The 24,052-nt window shown below is 39.2% G+C and overlaps 1 protein-coding gene and 1 pseudogene across 6 annotated transcripts in view; one reads left to right on the plus strand and one right to left on the minus strand.

Moving 5' to 3' along the window:
• Window positions 1-1,753: 1,753 nt before the first annotated feature.
• The window catches only part of NR2C1 (nuclear receptor subfamily 2 group C member 1), a 39,713-nt gene continuing 17,414 nt past the window's right edge, over window positions 1,754-24,052 (plus strand). Inside the window, exons 1-7 of one of the 6 annotated variants that reach the window (XM_025284330.3) lie at window positions 1,754-2,253; window positions 10,042-10,113; window positions 14,944-15,171; window positions 18,219-18,300; window positions 19,742-19,921; window positions 21,252-21,399; window positions 21,502-21,592. In XM_025284330.3, coding sequence (XP_025140115.1) covers window positions 10,060-10,113; window positions 14,944-15,171; window positions 18,219-18,300; window positions 19,742-19,921; window positions 21,252-21,399; window positions 21,502-21,592 — 783 coding nt within the window. In that variant the 5' untranslated portion in view covers window positions 1,754-2,253; window positions 10,042-10,059. Of the gene's footprint in view, window positions 2,254-2,660; window positions 2,749-7,267; window positions 7,323-10,041; window positions 10,114-14,943; window positions 15,172-18,218; window positions 18,301-19,741; window positions 19,922-21,251; window positions 21,400-21,501; window positions 21,593-24,052 lie in introns of those variants that run through there. The other 5 variants (XM_025284331.3, XM_044941817.2, XM_044941816.2 and 2 more) reach the window with 5 other exon arrangements.
• On the minus strand, window positions 12,821-13,573 carry LOC102399044 (annotated as a pseudogene).

The following is a 24,052-nucleotide window of genomic DNA, read 5'->3' on the forward strand; positions in this document are numbered from 1 at the left end:
ATTCAAATGATCTCGTTTTTGAATGCCTCCAAAACACAAATATTCTGGAGCCTATGCCATTTCTAATGTTTTTTTCTAATGGAAATTTTCTAGTTGGATTTTTTTTGTTAAGATAAATGTTCAGAAAGTCTCAATATAAAATTCCCCCATTTTTGAGGGGGTGGTTAGGACGAATGGTGGCAACTTTCTTTTATGAGTTCATCATAGCATGTTAAGAACCAATCTTGAAATACTATTTTTTCAAATGACATAAATTTATAGAAACACTTTTTACTTTAAAAATGATGTTTGTATCTTATTGTCCATGTAGAGATATAGATCCTTTATAAATAAAATATTAGCAGTGTAAATAATGTTATGTATTATATTTATACAAAATAAATTGACTAAATCTACTCTCAGTGTGATGATGTCTTTTAAATCATTTTTTATAGCCATGCAATTAGAGATGAACCACACTGATCTGTTTTCCTGAATCATAGAGGAAGCTGTTTTTCACCAACAAAACATACTCCCCATTTGCATGGTGTCTACATTGAAATGTTACTGTGACCTAAGATTAATTGGCTGTAAAGAGGATGACCCTAGGCATCACTGTGGGTGTGCATATTGGGCACTGAAAATAGAGAAAAGGTCTCAGATTGCCTTTTTCCATTGGACCTATAGGTAATATACTTTCTTAGCTTTCATCTTTGGGACAGATGTAAGGATTGGATCCCCATTTGGGTGGATGGAGTAGCTGTTGTCCAGTTGCTAAGTCATGTCCAACTCTCTGGGACTGGATGGACTACAGCACGCTGGGTTCCCATCCTTCGCTATCTCCCTAAGTGTGCTCAAATTCATGTCCATTGAGTCGATAATGCCATCCAACCATCTCATCCTCTGCTGGCCTTTCTCCTTTTGACTTTAGTCTTTCCCAGCATCAGGGTCTGTTCCAAAGAATCGGCTCTTCACATCCAGTGGTCAAAGTACTGCAGCTTCAGCTTCAGCATCAGTCCCACCAATGAACATTTCAGGGTTGATTTCCTTTAGGACTCGACTTCAAGGATGGATGGAGGAGGGCTGTTTTAAAACCACCAGTTACACAACAAATGATACTAAAAGGAAGAGGGCGACTTCTAGAGAATGAGACGTAGTGTTTCACTTGTCAGGGGTTGCTGCATGCCCCTTTTGTTTGCCCAGATGCCTAGTTCCAGGGGGAAATGACAGAGGAGATGTTCTCCTTATCAGTGCACCTTGTTTTTCCTGACTTGGGTTTCTGGTCTGAATGCGTGACTGCTTTTCTAGGGCGAATCAAAACTAAGACTTTAAAAAATAAATAAGACATTTTGAGGACCCCTTCAAGACCACACCACACAGCACTCTGCAAACATGGCGGCTCTTGCTACCACACCTTGGTGCTTCGGGGGCCACTATCAGAGTGTGATGTTCTGGCAACACCTTATTTCGCAAATCTGTATTTACCATTAGGTACTGTCCCATAAGCTTGGGAATACACCAGTGAACAAAACAGACTAAAGCCAGTCTTCTGAAAGTTTTCATTCTAAGTGATTCTACTCTGGCTCCATTTAGGCAATTATGCTATTTACTCACAAAAGTTGATAAGTAAAACTTAGCCTTACTCAACAGGGCTATACTCCAGCTTATTTAAGGGAATTTGAAATATTTTATTGGGATCTACCCAGTTAAGTGTTCTAATAAAGTCTAAAGCAAGAGCCTGTGACAAAGCCCAGTTTCCCACAAATTAGAGACCGAACTGTCTAAAACTGATTAGGTCATCTATCTTGGCTCCAATCTGAACAGTCTCAAAATTTTCTTTAAGGACCGCCTTTTGCAAACGGGATGCTAAGCGCACGCATCTTCTCCAAGCCCTAGATAAGGGAAGTGCAGCTCTGCCGGAGCAGTCTCCCTCCTACGCGATAGGGGGCAGTCTACTTCCAGAGGCTGGGTTCTCTCAACCCTCCACCCGGGGAACGTCAAGACCGCCTCTCGCCGCCTCAAACACTCCACTGGTGCGCAGGCGCGGACGGGAGCGCGCACCGAGCCGCTGAGGGAGGGGTCACGAACTCTGACCTCCCCCCCCCAATACACAAACCCAGAAAGCTCCGACTCCACTTTTTTTGACCCTCCCCGCTTCAGCTTTTTCCAGTCTGTTTGCTTGGAGGCCCCCTACCCCATCCCGTCCCATCAGCCGCCGCACGGGACTGTCCGGTTTACGCCCAGCATAGGACGCTGCTCGGCAGAGAAGCGCCGGTAAGGAGGGACGGGTGAGGAGAAAAGCGGCCGCAGCGGCGCCCGGGAGGAAGGCGGGGGGGCCTGGGAAGGTCCCTTCCTCCCAACTGCCAACGGGCGCGCCCCCAGTCCCCACAGCAGCCTGAGGCTTCGGCCGGCAGAACCCGCACTTCAGCATCCGCGGCTTGCTACTCTGGGCTGGCTGGGAGCGGCCGGAGCAGCGGGGCCGAGTGCGCGGGGCTCCGAGAAAGGCCGAGGCCGGAGCCGGAGCCGGAGCCGGGAGCGGGGTCCAGAGCCCAGAGCAGGGCCGTGGCGGTGGGCGCGAGAGGGAGTCGGCGAGCGGCTTTACGCGCACGGCAGCTTCTCCCGCGGCACCTCTGACCTTTCACCTACAGGGAAAGCTTCCGTCTTGGCGCGGGCGCCGCTTCCCCAGCCTCCGGGAGCCGCGCGCTGCCGCCGGGCCCGGGGTCGGAGTGAACTCTAGCGCCTGCGGACGTGGGAGAGGCCGGCCTGGCGGTGAGCCGAGGCCCGGATCCCTTTCACTACGAGCCTCTGACTTGTTTCTGTGCTTTTTACTGGACCGACGGAATGACGCTCTCTCCTTTCACAACCGGGGGCGCGGGAGCGGCCGCTGCCTTTGGATCTCTATCTTTAGAGAAAGAAAAGGCAACGGCCGAATGTCCTCACTGCAGTGCACGTCCAAGCTTCCTGCATCTCTTTTGTTAAGAAAGTCTGCTTCCAGCTCTTGCAGATACCGTTTTATGAATGGCACATGTTGCCAGGTTGTTTTGTAACCTTCGCTATATAGGTCAACTGTTAAAAAATAATTTCTGGAAAGGAAAAACAAAAAGGCTTGAAATTAAGGCCTTTAGGGTTTTTGTGCTTCGGAACTTAATGGACCTTCGACTTTGAGGGTTTTAGAACGGTGCCTGCTGTGTGGTTGGTTTTAGATTTTAATTGTCTGTCAGTTTGGTAGATGTACAATAAAGAAGCTATTTCTGCTTATTTTTAAAATGGATCGCAGAAAATGTAATTTCATCATTCTTTGTAGGAGCATTTCGGCTTTTTAAAAGGAAATCAAAGGCAAAAAACATTCCCAAAATATGTACTCTTTGTGTGTGCTACGCAATATAATTGCTACTATTGTTGGAGAGAAGAAAGAAATCGTATATAAGAAAGGATTAATAGTTTATATAATCATGTACCTTTTTTGAGTCATAGAACCCTCTGCCACCTTTTTTCATCTTTTATGAAAGCCATAGACTGTCTCTAGAAAAATGCACCCTTGCATAAAATTTTGTAAGTAAACAGAAGTTTCACAACTGAGTTTTAAAGGTGGGAGAATTTAAATGAGGGAGGAGGAGCTTGGAATTGTATATTGGGGAATAAAGAACATTCCAGTTTGTCCTGAACGAGTCCCCTCTGGGACTGGTAGGAGATAAAATAGGAAGATGGGGAAGTCAAACTATAAAGGAATGCTCCTTTGTGTCTGCAGTGGCAGGCGTGTTTACAAGGACTTTAGTAAATACTGAAAAAATACCAGGAGAAGGATTGAAACTTTATTCTTTGACCATTAAAGAGGCACTGATACTTATGAAACAGGAGAATAAGGATGTGTTTCAATTCTGTAAGCATCCCGAGATTTTGCTGTTGGTCAGAAGTGCTGACACATAGATGATTCTTGTCTTCTAGGGGTTTTTCATATACACAAAGTTGAATATATTAAATATTCATCCAGGAAAGTTATTTCTGGCAGTAGCTGAAATTATACTCAAAGGATTCTTAACCTGAAGACCTTGGGCTGGCCATAGAGTTTACGAACTCCTTGAGATTCAGCATAGCATATATCATCAGTTGTAGAGTGAATGAATGTGAACCTGTTTTCTTGTGAGGGAAACCTTAACTGCCATCAGATTTTCTTTTCTTTTTTATTTTTGGTTGTGCTGGGACTTGGTTGCTGCACCTTGCTTTCTCCAGTTGCAGCGCCCAGGCTCCTCCCTGAAGTGGCTTCTCTTGCGGAGCGTGGGCTGTGCTTTCTCCAGTTGCAGCGCCCGGGCTCCTGCCTGAAGTGGCTTCTCGTTGCGGAGCGTGGGCTGTGCTTTCTCCAGTTGCGGCGCCCAGGCTCCTCCCTGAAGTGGCTCCTGGTTGCGGAGCGTGGGCTGTGCTTTCTCCAGTTGCGTCGCCCAGGCTCCTCCCTGAAGTGGCTTCTGGTTGCGGAGCGTGGGCTGTGCTTTCTCCAGTTGCGGCGCCCAGGCTCCTCCCTGAAGTGGCTTCTGGTTGCGGACCGTGGGCTATAGTTGTGCGAGCTTCAGTACTTGCGGCACACGGACTCAGTAGTTGTAGTTAATGGGCTTAGTTACTTCATGACGCGTGGAATCGTCCCAGACCAGGAATCAAATCCGTGTTCCCTGCATTGGCAGGTGGATTCCTATCCACTGTTCCACCAGGGAAGTCCCAGATTTTCAAATCTACGTTTGACCCACCCTACCAGAAGAAAAAAAAAATAATAATTGTTTTGCATCATATTTTCAAGCATTTTTTGACTGCTACACAGAAGAATGTTTTCTGTCATGACTTAGCACACAGATTAAATTGAAATAAGTGCTTACCCTCACTATGCTTGATGCAGTATTTTCTATTCTAATTTTTCTTTTTTAAAAGAAGAAAATTCTGACCTACTATATTTCCCCATCCACAAGTGGCTCACAATAAGGAGTTTGCAAAAAAAAATACTACTTTGTTACAAGAGCCTATAATTGGTTGATGGGCGTAGGGCTGGTGGAGAAAGAAAGTAGACTGTTTATGATGTACTCAAAGAGCACAGACTTAAAATTTTGAACCTGAATGGAAGGAGGATGACACCACTTTTGTTGTTTAGTCAATAAATCATTTCCGACTCTTTGCAACCCCGTGGACTGCAGCATGCCATGCTTCCCTGTCCTTCACTATATCCTGGTGTTTGCTTAGATTTATGTCCATTGATTCAGTGATGCTATCTAACCATCTCATCCTTTGCTACCCTCTTCTTCTTTTGCCTTCAGTCTTTCCCAGCATCAGGGTATTTTTCCAGTGAGTCAGCGCCTCTCATCAGGTGGCCAAAGTGTTGCAGCTTCAGCATCAGTCTTTCCAGTGAATATTCAGGGTTGATGTCCTTTAGGATTGACAGATTTGATCTCCTTGCTGTCCAAGGGACTCTCAAGAGTCTTCTCCAGCACCACATTTGGAAAGCATCAATTCTTTGGTGCTCTGCTTTCTTTTGGTCCAACTATCACATCCGTCCATGACTACTGGAAAAACCATAACTTTCATGGATCACAGCCTTATCATGGCGAAAGGGCTTGTATAACTCAATAAAGCTATGAGCTGTGCCATGAAGGGCCACCCAGGATGAATGGGACATAGTGGAGAGTTCTGACAAAACATGGTCCACTGGAGGAGGGAATGACAAACCACTCCAGTATTCTTGCCATGAGAACCCCATGAACAGATTCAAATGGCATCACTGAGGCTATATTTTTTCCTGTGGGAAGATACATAGACGTGAGATTGAGGTAAATGTGAAAAAAGAAGAATCAGAGCCAAAAATGTAAGACTGTGTGTCTTCTGCATGTTAATTAGCTCTAGAGTAGTAAAGGCAGCATCCTCCTGTTTTTTGGCTTTGTCCCTCAGGTTGGTAAAAACGCTTACCCTTCAATGCCTATCTCAAATGTCTCTTCTATAAGATTTTCCCAGACCCTCCCTCTCCAGTGTGATGGTTCTCCTGACCTGTTGCTCATTTATTGAGCACTTTATTTATTCAGCTAATTTTCAGGGAATACGTTTTACCTGCAAGAGACCATTGTACACTGATTATGTGTGTGTGTGTGTGTGTGTGTGTGTGTGTGTGGATGGATGTTGATATATTGGCAAATAGATGGGTGAAAAGTGGAAACAGTGTCAAATTTTATTTTCTCAGGTTCCAAAGTCACTGCAGATGGTGACTACACCCACGAAATTAAAAGATGCTTGCTCCTTGGAAGAAAAGTCATGGCAAACCTAGACAGCATATTAAAAAGCAGAGATATTGCTTTGCCAACAGAGGTCCATTTGGTCAAATGGACCTACTGGTTTTGCCAGTAGTCATTGGTACAAATGTGAGAGTTGGACCACAAAGAAATCTAAGTGACGAAGAACTGATACTTTTGAATTGTGGTGCTGGAAAAGGCTCTTGAGAGTCCCTTGGACAGCAAGGTGATGAAACCAGTCAATCCTAAAGGAAATCAACCCTGGATGTTCTCTGGCAGGACGGAAGCTAAAGCTCCAATACTTCAGCCACCTGATGTGAAGAGCCAAATTATTGGAAACGACCCTGACACTGGGAAAGGTTGAGGGCAGGAGGAGAAGGGGGTGACAGAGAATGAGATGGTTAGATGGCCTCACTGACTCAACGGACGTGAGTTTGACCAAACTCCATGATAGTGAAGGACAGGGAAGCCTGGCATGCTGCAGTCCATGGGGTCGCAAGGAGTTGGACATGACTTAGCAACGGAACAACAGCATACATTGACAAAGATATTTTCACAAACTCAATTTTTACAAGAATATTTTGAGATAGATTTTACTGAATCCATTTCATTTATAAGCAAACAGCCTTAAGTGACTGACATGTAGTTAAACATTTAGTAAATAGTAAAAATGGGATTGAAAGTGATTTATTGACTTGACTCTAGGGCACTTTACTACCTTTATAAATCCCCTCCTATATTCCTCTGTTTTTCTCTTTATCACTACTTCCTAGTTTACTTTGTAGCATTTGCTGCTGCTGCTGCTGAGTCGCTTCAGTCGTGTCCGACTCTGTGCGACCCCATCGACAGCAGCCCACCAGGCTCCCCCATCCCTGGGATTCTCCAGGCAAGAACACTGGAATGGGTTGCCATTTCCTTCTCCAATGCATGAAAGTGAAAAGTGAAAGTGAAGTCGCTCAGTTGTGTCTGACTCCTCGCGACCCCACGGACTACAGCCTACCAGGCTCCTCCGTCCATGGGATTTTCCAGGCAAGAGTACTGGAGTTGGGTGCCATCGCCTTCCCCGTTGGTAGCGTTTAGTACATGGTAATTTAAAAAATCTGTTTCTTCATTAAAATATAATCTCCATGCGGCAGAGATTGTCTCTGTCTTACTGTGAAGTCCAGCAGTCACACAGTGCCTGTTAAGTATCTTTCAGTAAATACTGATGCTTTCTGAGTTCAAATACAAGTACCAGGCAGTGTTAAACATTACAGGTTCATTGGAAAAAATTAGTCCATTGAAAAACTAGGAGTTCTTTTTCTTTAGAACTTTTTTTATCATCTACACAGATAAAGCCAGGTGCTTTAGAAGATAAATAGGCACAAAATACAGTGGATTACAAATGAAGGAATGTTTACTTTTCTGATTACCCATTAGTAGGTACCCATTCAAAAGGCAGAAAATAAGTGGCCTGTAAATCTGCACTTAGAGAAGTCATCATTAATACTTGAGAATGTTTGTATATTTTATTTATTGTCTCTTTTTCCTACTGTTCAGTCCATGGAATTCTCCAGGCCAAAATACTGGAGTGGGTAGCCTTTCCCTTTTTCAGGGAATCTTCCCAACGCTAGGATCAAACCCAGGTCTCCCACATTGCGGGCAGGTTCTTTACCAGCTAAGCCACAAGGGAAGCCCAAGAACACTGGAGTGAGTATAGCCTATCCCTTCTCCAGCGGATCTTCCCAACTCAGGAATCAAATCAAGGTCTCCTGCATTACAGGCTAATTCTTTACCAACTGAGCTATCAGGGAAGCCCTTGTTTTAATACTCCCTGACATTTAGAAAGATGTATCCCTAACATTTGGAAAACTGCCTGGCTCATAGTAAGCACTCAACAATTATTTTTGAATGGAAGAATGTTGAATGAATTATTGGATCAATGAGTAGGAAAAGTTTTAAAGCTTTGATAAACATTGGCAAATTTCTGGGAAGGTTGTTTCAATTTAGACTTACATCAACAATATGTAAAGAATGCTTATTTTTCCTCAGTTTGTTTGAGTTAAATTTAGTCTTGGAAAACAAACACATGTTGATCTAGTGATTCCATTGCAGTTGTGATAGAGAGAGAAGCCATTAGCAGAGACATGGCAATATGAAGCAACATGGTAATAAATTCAAGGAGTTACAAGTAGTGCATATGGCTAAAATGTAAGGTTTAACCATTGGCACCTCACATCCTATAATTAAAGGGAAGGCTTTGAAGAATATTAAGAGCTAAAATAATGTTAAGAGCTAAAATAATGTTAAATATATACATTAAAGCAGTCTGGCACCACAGTATTAAAGTGTTAATAGCAAGTGGGTGAACGTTATTGGACCTTGAGGTCAAGAAACTGGAAGAATGGCAGGAACGGGACACCAGTCTGTCAGTCTTCAGTAAGTAATGTAATTGAAAGAGAAATGAATGAATGACATTAAAAACTGGTATAACTCGCTTAAGTGAGTCTCAAAGGAAGAGTTTTTCATGTAGGAAAATTAAGCAGCCTTGTTCAAAAGACTGCATTCACAGTGTCCTTGAGATCTACAGACAGCACATGGTAGGAATAGAGATGCAGTTACCCACAAGAGATCTGTACAGGACTCTTGTCTGGTGGCATGAACCCGCATGAATTGCATGGGAGGCAACAAAGAGTTCTGAGAATTCATGCCAGCAGAAATGGCTGCCAGGTTGGACTGAAGGGGACATAAATGGGATGAAATGAATGAAGGCTATTGGAATTCTGGAACTCTGGAACACTGGGTGGGTCAATAGCGCTGTTCTGTTTTGAACATATGTTGCCTTTCAAAAAAAAAGGAAGAATGACACTCCATCCCCCACACCCCCCGCCAAAATGGAGAAGAGTTTGGAAGGATTGCCATTCCATCATGGACCCAGAGCACACAGGCTTTGGCAGTAACCGTCTCCTTGGTTGGGTTCCAGAGAGGTTGAGGGCACTTAACTGGCACTACTTTTCAAGTGGGAGATAGTTGAGTAATTAATCTAAATACTGTATATTGCTTTTAGAACAAGTAATTGAAACATTTAAGGTTTTAAAAGGGATTGAAAGACGAGTAATTAAAACAATTTGGTGATCAATATTAATTATAATTGTAGACTATTAGTGAATTTATGACGGTATATAATATGATAAAGTCAAATGATTTTTGTATTCTTGACTACCTGATACAGAGAAAAAACAAATGTCAAAGTCAGTCTGTTAATCTTACTGACTTTCAAATCTATTTGAAGAGTTTTATGTTAAAATTCAAATTAAACTTAACACGTAAGAACAATGAAGAACAATCACAAAATTCTGGAGAAATCTTCCAGTCTTCTGAATATAATTATTTTGTCAGCTTTTACAGTATACTGATTAAAAAATGTGTTAAATGGCTACAGTGATGTATTTGTTTATAGACTGGATTGACCTTCTTTAATTAATAAAGCATTCCTGATCTATATTGAAAGTCTGTGGTTTAGTCTTCAGTACCTTTGAAAAGTGAAATTGTTTGGTATTTTTTTTTTAATAGACATTTTCAAAATTTGTAAAAGCACAGAGAATAATTTTATGAACTCTTGTATAAATGTCAACCGTCTTTGATAATTGTCAACACACAGCCAATCTTAAGTTGTTTATTCCTTCCCACCTCTATCCTCTACCTCTTTCCAAAACCAGAATATTTTGAAGCAAATCCTAGCTATCATATAATTTCATTTGTAAATGCTTCAGCTAATATGTTTTGTGGGTATAATTGTGAAAAAGCATCTTTTTATTTTTGGCAGGACACTGGCAATCAAGTCATGGCATCCATAGAAGAAATTGCACATCAAATTATTGAACAACAAATGGGAGAGGTATGTCTAATTTACTGTTCATTAACTGCTTAACCAAACTGATTTATACAAATAAGTTTGCTAGGTTTTGGTGGCACAGAGATAAAGATACCCTCAATTGTTGGAATCAAGATTGCCAGAGAAATATCAATAATATGCAGATGACACCACCCTTATGACAGAAAGCGAAGAAGAGCTAAAGAGCCTCTTGATGAAAGTGAAAGAGGAGAGTGAAAAAGTTGGCTTAAAGCTCAAGATTCAGAAACCTAAGATCATGGCATCTGGTCCCATCACTTCATGGCAAATAGATGGGGAAACAGTGGCTGACTTTATTTTGGGGGGGGCTCCAAAATCACTGCAGATGATGATTGCAGCCATGAAATTAAAAGACACTTACTCCTTGGAAGGAAAGTTATGGCCAACCTGCTGCTGCTGCCGCTAAGTTGCTTTAGTCATGTCTGACTCTGTGCGACCCCATGGACAGCAGCCTACCAGGCTCCTCTGTCCACGGAATTCTCCAGGCAAGAGTACTGGAGTGGGTTGCCATGTCCTTCTCCAGTGACCAACCTAGACAGCATATTAAAAAGCAGAGACATTACTTTGTCAACAAAGGTCCGTCTAGTCAAGGCTGTGGTTTTTCGAGTAGTCATGTATGGATGTGAGAGTTGGACTATAAAGAAAGCCGAGCGCTGAAGAATTGATGCTTTTGAACTGTGGTATTGGAGAAGACTCTTGAGAGTCCCTTGGACTGCAAGGAGATCCAACCAGTCCGTTCTAAAGATCAGTCCTGGCTGTTCACTGAAAGGACTGATGTTGAAGCTGAAACTCCAGTACTTTGGCCCCCTGATGCAAAGAGCTGACTGATTTGAAAAGACCCTGATGCTGGGAAAGATTGAGAGCAGGAGGAGAAGGGGACAACAGATGACGAGATGGCTGGATGGCATCACCAAGTCAATGGACATGAGTTTGGGTGGACTCCAGGAGTTGGTGATGGACAGGGAGGCCTGGCATGCTGCGGTTCATGGGGTCGCAAAGAGTTGGACGCAACTGAGCAACTGAACTGAACTGACTTTCAGTTCACTTTGATCTAGTGAGAGATGGTTGAATAATTGGACAATAAAAATAGAATATGTTCAGTGCTATGATAGGTGATTGTGTAGAGTGTAATTGGAAATTGGGAACATGGAAGAAAAACAGCTAATGAAGAGTTGTGGGATGTGAGGTTCTAGTCAGAGACTGTTTCTGGAGGGTGTGAAATCTGTGGTTTACTGGACCATTAGAAGGAGATCTATATCATATAAACAGCTGTGTTCTAGTAAGAAGTTCCATGGTCCAGAGGTTTTCAAAATATCATCTAGGGACTCTTTCAGAGTCAGCAAGGTCCAAACCATTCTCATAATAATACTAAAATGCTGTTTGTCTTTTCACTATCATTCTCTCACAAATATGTGGTATAATTTTCCAGAGACTACTTGTTACATGATAGGTTAAAATATGTCAGAATTTAAAAGGTGTACATAACTCATTGAACCAGCGTTTTCGAAATGAACAGTGCATGATGTAACAAAATCACTCATAAGTGAAGGATTCACATTACAGGATAGACCAATAGATTTTAATACATTGGTTGGCCAAGAAGTTAGTTCTAGTCTCTTGTATCATCTCAAGAAAAACCCAAATGAACTTTTTGACCAACCCAATAGTTTCTGATTGTACATTGCAACTAACCTCTTAAAAAGCTGTCACTTTTCAAGTTTTGATGTCATATCAAAGAACAGTTTACACAATTTGAAGAAGCAATTAAGATATTCTCTCTCTTTTACCCAAAAAATATAAGACTGGATTGTCTTTCTTTATTTTAACCAAAACAGCCTTTGCAGCAGATTGAATGCACAGGCAGGTATGAGTATCCAGCTTCTATTAAGCCAGACATTGAATCTGTTTGCAAAAATGTAAATCAGTGCCTCTGTCCTCCACTAAATTTTTTTTTGTTTGGAAAATATACTTATTTTTCATTAAGTAACTATATTATGTTAATATTTAATGGGTTATTTTAAGATGAATTAATAAATATTTTAAATTTTTTCCATTTGAATTTCAGTATGGTAAATACCAATAGATATAACCTATGTAAATAAAAGCCATTTGGGCTCTCAGTGATTTTTATTTATTTGTTTAGGCATGTAAAGAAATCCTAAGACCTGAGAACTGTTTCCATAATCTATTTACTTTGCTTGCAAAGTGTTTCCAGGCAATAACAGTTGGACCCTGCATGTACCTGATGCTCTTGTCTCTAAGAAATAAATGTGAGCCATTAGATTTTTATTCAGTTTACAATTAATATTTCTGATAGGAATATTCTCAAATGAAATGTATAACAGCATAAACTTTACATGGTAAAATTACACATGAACTGATTGAAAACCTCTTATAAGTATCATTGAAAATTGCAGAAATTGTTAGTGGGGAGGATGGAGACGAGACTTGGTAGAAATAACCTATGCAAAACAAAACTGACAACAGTTAAAACTGCAGCCAGGAAAATAGGGCATGGTAGAAATAATGGTCAACAAAGGAAACTCACATTGGTAGCAGCCATAATCAATGCAGTGTGCTCTAGACAAAAACTAATTAGTGATTCAGAACTGTGCTGTAAATTTTGTGCAGAAAATAGTCTTTTTTTTTCTACCACAAGTAAGATCTTTTGTCATCATTAAAAGTACACGTTTTAAACAGATTCTTGGACTGGTGGCTCATATTCACCGACTCATTTAACTTTAGCACCTGTCTCATCCCCAGTAGCTTTTCCAGAACTACTACCTTCACCATGTAGCTCCATGAGTTTTCCCAATTCAAACTTGGGCTCCTTTAGCATTTTTTGCTTTTCTAAAGAAGACATCATGGAGTGGATAAATAGATTGGCAGTGCTATCTGAAATCAATTTATTGACCACTTCTTTCAAGTCATTTATCTGCACCTCTCAGGTGCAGATCCCTCTTGGGGATCTGGCGTACCTGCTAGCGCTGAGCATAAAAGGTCTTCTAAATCTGATGGTTGCGTTTTTTAGTTACCACACAGAACAGATGAAGCAAGTAACCATCCATAGCCTTGACATCAACATGAGCTTCAATCATGGTTTGCCACTTTTTGACCATGGAATACGTTACGGATAAGATCCATGCCATGGAAATTAGGCAGTTTTTGCCCTGAACATTCTCAATAATTAGCTTGAATTTTCTAAATGCTACTTCATCATTCTGCAGATTAACGAGACTCACTTAAAAACATAATCTTTGAGGCCATCAGATGTGATTTTGGTTCCTTGAGTTCTTGTGAACAACGTTTTCCCAGTATTCCTTATATTGAACATAGCTGGTGCTTTCACATCATACCAATCTTTTTTAGAAACTGGGTCAACCACTTCCTTCTTGGCTCTCTTTTTGCCTCTTTTCATAAGGCGCTTGTTCTTGACGACCACCATGGGGCTGCTTAGAGAGCCAGAAAAAGTAGAAAATAGTCTTGAAAATAATTTCAGAGAAATAGAAAAAAACTTGGGAACAAATCAGCTTTGCCATTTTAAAATTGAATTCAGGGAATTTAATTGGCTTAATGAGTTTTTTTCCATAAAATATTTGCTCAGCTACATTGAAAACCCTCAATGGTAGGCTGTTCTTTTTATTCATGAACTTTTTCTTCTCCAGACTACTCTGTCTCAGTAAATGACAATTCTGTCCTAATTGGTCGGGCCAAAATTTCATAATCATCCTCGACTCTTCTCTTCTCATATTCCATATCCAATCCATCAGCGTATCTTGTCACCTCTCCCTTTATAAAATATCCCCAATTGTTTTTCACCCCTAGCATGCCTACTACCCTGATCTTGGCCTATGTCTCTGCCTATATACAGTACCCAAGTGCTGCCTGTGTTTGTGCACTGGCGTCCTTTGAGCTCTCCCTTAATTCTGTTCTTAAACATTCATAGTCTGATCTTTACACTAAATCTAGAAAGTTGCTGTTTGCAAAAGATCCTGCCACATCTCTGCTCTGCGAGCCCTTCAGTGGATCTCCATGTCATCCAGTAGGAAATTAGATGTTGTATGGCCTACAAGACCCTTTTCAGTTTGGCCCTTTTTGTTTCTCACATCCCACTTCCTACCGTAAATCTCTCTCCCATCCAGTTTCACTCACACAGCTTTCTTGCTGTGCCTCTTGCCTCAGCTATCTCAAACATGCTCTTCCTGCCCCACAGGCTGCTTCCTCTACTAGGGACACACTTCCGCTAGCTAGTCCTAAGCCTTGGTCTGTTCCTTCACTCAGGTCTGTGCTGAAATGTTATCTCCTCATCACTCTCAGTCCATCAATAACCCCCAGCTTACCCTGCTTTATTTTACTTTGTAACACATAACCACCTGACAATATTATTTGCTTACTTGTTTTTTTTATCAGCCTTTCCTCGCTAAAGTAAAAGCTTTTAGAGAATAAAAATTTTGTTTTCTTTATTGTTGTATCCAGGGACCCAGAACAAACAGCGATTGGCAAATAGAATACACTCGGTATATGTTTATGTATATGGAAGGTAGAAAGGAGGGGAAGGGAAGGAATCAAAATAGTGAAGTCCAAGTGCTCTTACTATTATAGCTTTATCTACACATTTGTTTATTTCTGTAGGGTAGGATGTCATGGAAGTAGGATTGCTAGATTAAATGGTATGTATGTTACGTGTATTACATTGAATCTATATATGTAATGGTATGCTTTCTAGTCTAGCTTTGTCTGAGAAATGAGAAAAATTGTCCTTAGAGAAGGAAAAAGATTAAGTTGACTTAATTACTAATGACATGATTGTATTAGATTACAGAGCAGCCTCCTGGCCAGAAAATCCAGATTGTGACAGCACTTGATCATAATACCCAAGGCAAACAGTTCATTCTGACACGTCACGATGGCTCCACTCCAAACAGAGTCATCCTGGCCAGGCAAGACCCTACTCCAGGAAGAGTTTTCTTCACAACACCAGATGCAGCGGGTGCCAACCAGTTATTTTTTACAGCTCCTGATTTGTCTACACAACAGCTCCAGGTAAATTCATAAGAGTTTCTCTTTAATCTTACCCCTGAAAAAAAGAAAAAGCATATCATAAAATAAGTCCTGACATTAAGACTTTATATCCTGCATTTCAGTAGGAAAAGATCTTGTATAAAATTAGGTGCTACCTTCTCCTATGGGCCACTATACTTTTCCTCACACATCCTCACAGTGTATATTTTGGTGGGTTTTTAGTGGCATATAGTAAGATCCACTCTGGCGAGTTTGGGCAGGAAGGAATTTAACAAAGAATGTAGAGAGCTCAAAGTACTCTTAGAAAGGCTGAAGGAACACTTGTAGGTCAGGTTTCCAAGAATAACTGGGAGCTTGCTTCAGAGCTTGCTTCTAGGTGACCTGCTTCTGCAGTTAGGAAACTTCCAAATCAGGAGCATCTACAGAATTCTGTGACGGCAGTTTCTAAGACCAAGATGCCTCTGTTGTGAACAAGCAGCTGCCGGATCAAGAAGTCCATATTACAGCTGGCAGCTTTGTGGCCTTTGCTTCCCTCCTGTCGTGTGCATCTTCACTAATGTAGTGAGCAGCCAAGCCTGTGGTCTGCTCTAACACTGGAAGTCATTCAGTAGTGTAAATTACCTTTACATTGCTGTTTATTTTTGCTAGTTATACATTATTCTTCAAAGAGCCAGCTAAGGCTTTCATACAATTATGTAGCTGCTGTTTTTACCACTGGTTGCTATGATTGAATATAAATACAGTGAACCCTTACGTTGGCTTCCAGAGGCTTTGGTGAGGGTGCTCACTGAAAATTGGATTCCACATTTTGTGATGAAAAGCTAATCAAGTAAAATTCCTTTTAGAATTGAAAAGCTCCAAATTCATAAGATACAAAATTATGCCTATATATCCTTATAGATTCTATTATTCTTCCAGTTACACAATTTTTTATTACTTTTAAAAACAGCTAATGTAGAAAATGGATAAAATATATAAAGTTATTAGAAAGAAGTCACTAAAAAAATGTATGGCATTATCCATACCCTAATTTCTTTATTTTTTTAAATAAACATGCTTGATTTTCTTAAGAACAGTTTTGTATTTACAGAAATATTGAGCATTTAGTATAGAGAGTTCCCATATAATCACCCAACACACAATTACTCATATAATTGACATTCTACATTAGTGTGATATATTTATTATAAATAATGAACTGGTAGTATTTATACATTAGCTAAAATCCATAGCTTTCCCTACTTTTTACCTAATGTCTGTCTGTTCCAGGATACCAAATTATAGTACATTTGTCATGTTTCCTTTGACTCCTCTAATCTGTGCCAGTTTCTCAGACTTTCCTTATATTTGGTGACTTTGATAGTTGTAAGTTATACTGGTCAGGTATATTATAAATTGCCTTATTGTGGACTTGGTCTGATGTTTTCTTCATGGTTAGACCGGGGTTGTGGGTTTGGGGGAGTAGTTAGCAGAAGTGCCATTTTCATCACATCATTCCAAGCATAGTTCCTATCATCGTATTTATGACTGGTGACATCAGTAGGCTGAAAAGGTGTATATCAGATTTCTTTAAAGTTAATCTTTTTCAAAGGTTTTCTTTATTTAAAAAATAAAATATTATTGGTACTTTGCATCTCTAAAAGCAATGAAAGAGAAACAGGTATAGGATGGAATTCCCCTGGGCCAAGATTTGATTTCTGTTCCAGTGACCTTAGATGGGATGTGGGCAGGCCCATTAACCTCAGTGTCTCTTCCACCCTTAGGAAATTAACAAATAAAAGATTAGCACCGTTTGCAGTAGATATGCTATTTAAAAAAAGATAGATATTTGTCAGAGATGTTTTCAAAGGATATCTAATACAGAAATTGGTTTTTTTTTTAAGTTTTCATTGAAGACTGATTTTTATGGTTATATAAAAAGAAATTATGCTACTATAACATAGTAAGGGACAGCTGTTTTATTTTTGAAAAATTTTTTTGGCCTTGCTGCATGGCATGCAGGGTCTTAGTTACTCAACCAGGGGTCAAACCCAGACCCTCAGCAGTGAAAGTGCAGGGTCCTAATCACTGGACCACCAAGGAATTCCCTGGGACAGCTATTTTAATGACTATTTAAAGTTTTTAAAATCAGAATTGTTCCTGAAGGCATTCACACCCCTAAGAGAAGGAGAAGAGTCAAAGTAGAGGATTATTTTGTGAGCTGTTTTAAAGCAGGGGTAGGTTTTTACCATTTTGAAGCTTGAATTTAATTTGTTCACATTTCAAAAGATTGAAAGAAAATGACAGATTGAAGGATAAACCTAAAAGAAGAAAGTAGTATTTCTTTGTATTATATTAGCTGTATCTAGTGATGAGCTCTTAATATAGTTTAAAGAAGTTTAGTAATTTGCCCAATGCCACTCCATCTAGTCCCTACTAATTTGCTGTCATTAACAGACTCCAGAGTCCATGTTCTCAACCTCTGCACCTAACCCAATCCTTTAGACAGCTGAATGAAAAGTTTATACCTTTGTATATCAGTCATGTTCCATAGTTAAAGTAAATGCTTCAACAGATTTCTTTTTTCTTCATAACCTTTTTATATTTAAAATTAGATTTCTCTTTTTATGCTATTATAGCTTATTTTAGTCATATCATTCTATGGGGAAATATTCTGAGTTATTCAAAGACAAATGTCAAAATAGGACAGATAACTGCTACAGTAATTTGATGTGTTCCATATGAATAGTAAATACTTTATGGGTGAGATGCAGTAAAAAAATATACTCATGTATTTGTGTGTTTAAGACTCTTTGTACTTTAATGAATTGTTAGGGAACAAACTAAAAAGGTATTATTTCTGTCTGTACTTTTTATAACATTGAAATTTTAATCTTTATGTAAAGAAAATTCAGAATAGTTTAATGGATACATGCATAATAATAGAGTTCAAAGTTTCAGAATAACTTACAAAAAAGAAAGCAAAAAATAATATGAAAGTTCTTTTAATTTTTTACATAAGAGTATTACTGAGTAACAACAAATTATTGTTTTCTTGTTTGTTTGTTTGTTTTGGGGGGTTTCTTTAGTTCTTAACAGATAATTCTTCCTCAGAACAAGGACCAAATAAGGTTTTTGATCTTTGCGTAGTATGTGGAGACAAAGCATCAGGTAATACTACAAATAACCTGCTATCTGTGTTGTGCTGTTAAAATAACTGCCTCACTGCTGCATTTCTTCTACTGACAGTAAAAAGTAAAATAAAGGAGCATGTTGTTTTTATGGTTCATATTTGTAGCCTATGAAATTTAACTGATTTTCCCCCAGAGCTTTTTATTCACCTAAAGGTTTTTTATTTCACTGCAGTTTAATGTGATCTTGCAGTGACATAAAATGCATATTTCAAAGAATTATGAAAGGCAGTTTCAATTTTTGAAAGTAAACTGAACATGTGGAAATTTTTCTGAATGTGAAACCAGTTTTATCAAAGGTATTGCTTAAAAATTAGTTGTGATCCTTAATAACATGTAACATTAGATTACTAATCTACCTGTTGAGCCCTGTTCTCATTCTAGGAATACAGAGTAATAGATTACTGAGGTGGAAAAGCTCTGGTGAACCCTGATGAAATGCTCTGCATAGTTGAGCAGACATTTCTCCAAGCCTGATTTTAGTACTCAGGTTTGCGCTGTTTTAGTTCTGGCCATTGTTCCTTCATGCCCAGATATACATACCCATATTTATTCGTATATATTCACAAGTACCAGTGAGATAAGTTTAAGGGCCCAGCTTGTTTTCCTTCATCTTTTTTATCTTTCCCATAGCTTCATTACAAAACTTGTACTGGAGCTTTTCCCGGAGTATGTTCAGTTTGTTAATAGTTTTTATGCCAGGGATATGGTTTGTGAAAATGATAGGTGTATCAAAGTGGAACAGATTTCTCCAGAAATTTAAAATTGGGACTCACTATGAGGAAGGATGATTAGATTTCAAATACTAACTGACATTATATCCTTTTTTTAGAGCATAGTTTTCAGAATAAAGTAGCTTTATAAAGTATATTGTTGTTGTTAAGTTGCTAAGTCATGTCCAGCTCTCTGGACCCCATGGACTGTAGTCCTCCAGGTTCCTCTGTCCATGGGATTTCCCAGGCAAGAATACTAGAGTAGGTTGCCATTTCCTTCTCCAAGGGATCTTCTCAACCCAGGGATCCAACCTGCGTCTTCTGCATTGGCAGGTGGATTCTTAACCACTGAGCCACCAGGGAAACCCTTATATAGTACATAATAGAATTGTAATTTGTAAGTGATCTCAGAAGTAAAAATAGTTTTTATATCATGGGTTATGGGTGATTGTGTTTCTTCTCTTTCCCAAATTTTCCATGTCATTGTTAAAATTACTTTACAAAATTTAAAATCTCATATTGTTTAGTATATTTTATCAGAGAATTGTTTGTGTCATTCTCTGGTAGTTTGTAAAAAAAAAAAAAATCATGTCATAAACTCAGAAATCTCAGTTTCATCTCATGTTTAAAGGGTAGATGTGGGCGGGCCTACTTCATTTCAGTTCTGAAAAATGTGACTTTCGTATTTTCTTAAACATTTGTTTCTAGGCCGTCATTATGGAGCAGTAACTTGTGAAGGCTGCAAAGGATTTTTTAAAAGAAGTATCCGAAAAAATTTAGTTTATTCATGTCGAGGATCAAAGGACTGTATTATTAATAAACACCATCGAAATCGCTGTCAATACTGCAGGTTACAAAGATGTATTGCGTTTGGAATGAAACAAGACTGTATGTATTAGCTTTTAAGGAGAAAATACTTTTAAGAATTCAGGCAAACTCCTAGAAATATGTTAAAATTAACACGTTAAAATATGTCATATATATATATGTTTTTTAATTTAAAGTTTTCCAACAAAAATATAGAAATACGTATTTTTTGTATGTTCAACAAATCTTAACTGAATGCCTACAATGCCAGGCATTGTAATTTTAGTTTGGATCTGGTAATAATGATTTTTTTTAAAGGTAACTAGATACCAGTTTAGTTTTTCACCAAACTATTAATACTAAAGTGGTTAATAAGGCAATGACAGTAGCTAGTATTGATTGAGCTCTCATTGTGCTTTACTCTGTGTATAGTGTATGAATTAAATTATTTGTTCTCACATCAGAATTGTCAGTAGATACTACTGTTAGCCATTTTACATTTGTGTGAACAGAGGAAATTTAGGAACTTGCCCAAGGTCACATAACTAATAAGTGGCAGAACTTGGATTTGCATCTTGGCAGTTTTGTTTTTCTCAGAAAACGTACATTTAACAACTTCAGTATACCGTCTCCTAAGTATCATGAAATAAAATTGCTGTAAATTTTATTGAAAGTTGCTCAGTCACATCCAGCTCTTTGCAACTCCATGGATAGTAGCCCTCCAGGCTCCTCTCTGTCCATGGATTCTCCAGGACAGAATACTGGAATGGTTAGCCATTCCCTTCTCCAAGGGCTCTTCCCAACCCAGAGATCAAACCCAGGTCTCCCACATTTCAGGCAGATTCTTTGCCATCTGAGCTTTACCAGGGAAGCCCATAAAATTTATTACCTCTATTTTTTATTAACCTCTATTTTATAAATAAAAACTAAGCGATTGAGTTGCTGCTCAAAAATCTCCTTGCCCTGTACAAATTAAAAAACCAACAAATTTTAAAAAATCTCCCTGCCCTTAATTAAAAAAAGGTTTGACTTGGGTCTTTTTGTGATTCACTGTCAGTATTGTCTTCAGTTGTTTAAATACTTTATTTTTTAATACTCTTATGTCTATTAGATATGTAAAGGACTCCTAACTTCAGGTTTTCCTTCTTGACAGTGAACTTTTAAAAAATAGGAATTCTGCATTTCTGCCACAACTGGGGCAGGGAGAGAAGAGAACAAGAGAGATGCACAGTGGCCAGTTTTACTATTTGAAGCAACTTCGTTGAACTTAAAAAATAATTTCTAAAGATTGATGGTTATCTTTAGAGTTATGGTAACCATGTCTCCCATAACAACATTGCTGACCTAGAGCTTGCATTTATAATTGCTTATAAATTCTGCATTGTGATATAAATTTGGCACATTTTTGTAGCTGTTCAATGTGAAAGAAAACCCATTGAAGTATCCAGAGAAAAATCTTCCAACTGTGCTGCTTCAACAGAAAAAATCTACATTCGAAAAGACCTTCGAAGCCCGTTAGCTGCAACTCCAACTTTTGTAACAGATAGTGAAACTGCAAGGTATAGTAAAAAAAGAAAACAACAGCAACATATGATAAGCAGGTGGTCATTTTTTGTCTTCCCAGTGAAACCAAGGCTAAAATTTGTACTTATTTGTTACAGGTCAGCAGGACTTTTAGATTCAGGAATGTTTGTGAATATTCATCAATCTGGAATAAAAACTGAGTCAACTATGCTGATGACACCAGATAAGGTGTGTTTAGTACAATTAATTTAAAGCTTAAAACTGCTTAAGCTTATAAAAGTTTTTCCTTTTCTCCTCCATCAGTTTGGCCAATTGATTTGGTCCTAAATATTTCGGGTTACAGATTTTTGTTTTTATTTTAATGAAAATTACCATCAACTGTTTGGTAGTATCAAATAACAAAACTAAAAAAATTTGGTAATGAGTTCAGTGTTCCTTATTTAAGGGAAAATTATCCATGGATGAGCAGATTACAGTGCTGATAAGCAGTGGAACACTCTAGTGGAGGAATTTTAGACAAGAGTTAGTTTTATAGAGGATTTGAAGCAGCAAAAAGGAAACAGAGGTTGGGATTGGCTCAGAGTTTGGGATTCCCTGTAATGCTCTCGGGTCCTGCTGTCTAGGATGAGGTGAGCTCACTAAAGCTGGAGCTGGAGGATTATGACTGGTATATGATAAGTTTCTTTGACAGATGTTTCCTTTAAGTGCAAACTGACTCAAGTTTCAGTTCAGTCGCGTCTGACTCTTTGCGACCCCATGGACTGCAGCAAGCCAGGCCTCCCTGTCCATCACCAACTCCCGGAGTCCACCCAAACTCATGTCCATTGAGTTGGTGATGCCATCCAAACACCTCATCCTCTGTCGTCCGCTTCTTCTCCCACCTTCAATCTTTCTCAGCATCAGGGTCTTTTCCAGTGAGTCAGCTCTTCGCATCAGGTGGCCAAAGTATTGGAGTTTCAGCTTCAGCAAGAGTCCTTCCAATGAATATTCAGGACTGATCTCCTTTAGAATGGACTGATTGGATCTCCTTGCAGTCCAAGGGACTCTCAAGAGTCTTCTCCAACACCACAGTTCAAAAGCGTCAGTTCTTCGGTGCTCAGCTTTCTTTGTAGTCCAACTCGCACATCCATACATGACTGCTAGAAAAACCATAGCCTTGACTAGACGGACCTTTGTTGGCAAAGTAATGTCTCTGCTTTTTAATATGCTGTCTAGGTTGGTCATAGCTTTTCTTCCAAGGAGCAAGCATATTTGTATTTCATGGCTGTAGTTACCATCTGCAGTGATTTTGGAGCCCAAGAAAATAAAGTCTGTCACTGTTTTCATGGTTTCCCCATCTCTTTGCCATGAAGTGATGGGACCAGAGGCCATGATCTTAGTTTTCTGAATGTTGAGTTTTAAGCCAACTTTTCACTCTCCTCTTTCACTTTCATCAAGAGGCTCTTTAGTTCTTTGCTTTCTGCCATAAGTGTAGTGTGAAATGGGCCAGGTCACTGGAGCAGCTTCTATTTTGAGAGTCCTGATGAATTAATTTTATCAGTAGAAATGTTCATTTTTCCACTAGAACCAACTATAGCTTCAACGTGGAAAAGTCTTCTGGATTTCTTTCATCTTAAAAGTCCTCAGATATAGAAATGTATAATAAGTATAAAATTATTTATATTCCTTTTGTGTTGTCCTACAAACTTTTTAGTGTTAAAATGTTGATATTTAAAATATTTCAGGTGAAGAGAAATTCTTCACACACCTCACTTAAAACACTGACTTGAATCAAGAATAGTAACAGTTGCATGAGCTCTCATGCTATGTATCCAATCATCTGGGTCCCCTTAGAGATTTGGAGCAGCTCTTTATTGAGCAAGAGGTCTGAAAGAAAAAACGAGCATGTAGAATTCTGTAGTGTTTGAAAGCCCCTTATAAGAACTGAAAACAAACGTTGTTCCTGAAGGCAGATTTCAGAGAGCCTATTACTGGTGTTTGTCTTAACCTATAATGTGATCTGGTTTCATATGCCCTATGAGATTATTTATTCTATATATGGCCAGATTTGTGTTATTATTTTTTGTTTGGTACTTTAAGGCAATCTTAATACTTGTGCTCTGGGATCAAATTTCATCTGCCACTTACTAGCTGCATAACCTTGGGCAAGATATTTGACCTTAGTGCTTCAGTTTCCTTCCTCATCTATAAAATAAGGGATAATAAGAGTGTCTGCCTTACAGGTTGGGCTTTAGCATATTGTTATTAATCAAGGAGATCTGGTATCTTACCATATATTTTGGAATTACATTCAAGACTTCACTTAGCCTTATCTACATGATTTGTACCTAGAATGGTAGTTACAACTTCATTGACATATTAACATCTTTTCTTTAGGAAAGGAAGAGAACTAAGTTTTGTTGAAAATTTTCTGTAATACTTGCCCAGACACTGTACTTCTCTAAATGTCTTTATATTAAATTGTGTTAACAACCTTGTTTGGTTAGTTTCTGACAAATGGTCCCCAAACTGTCAAGCTACAATGTAAGTCCTTTCCACATTAAGCACCTGTCTAGATAGACATGGTATGAAATGGAAGAAAATATATAAATGTTTTAGTTGAAAATTAAAACACCTAAAAAATGTCAGCTCCTTTTACATGTATATATGAAGGCAGGAGCAGGGGTTAGGAGCACAGGCTTTCCTGTC

Source organism: Bubalus bubalis, chromosome 4 (assembly GCF_019923935.1).
Source record: "Bubalus bubalis isolate 160015118507 breed Murrah chromosome 4, NDDB_SH_1, whole genome shotgun sequence".
NCBI lineage: Eukaryota > Metazoa > Chordata > Mammalia > Artiodactyla > Bovidae > Bubalus > Bubalus bubalis.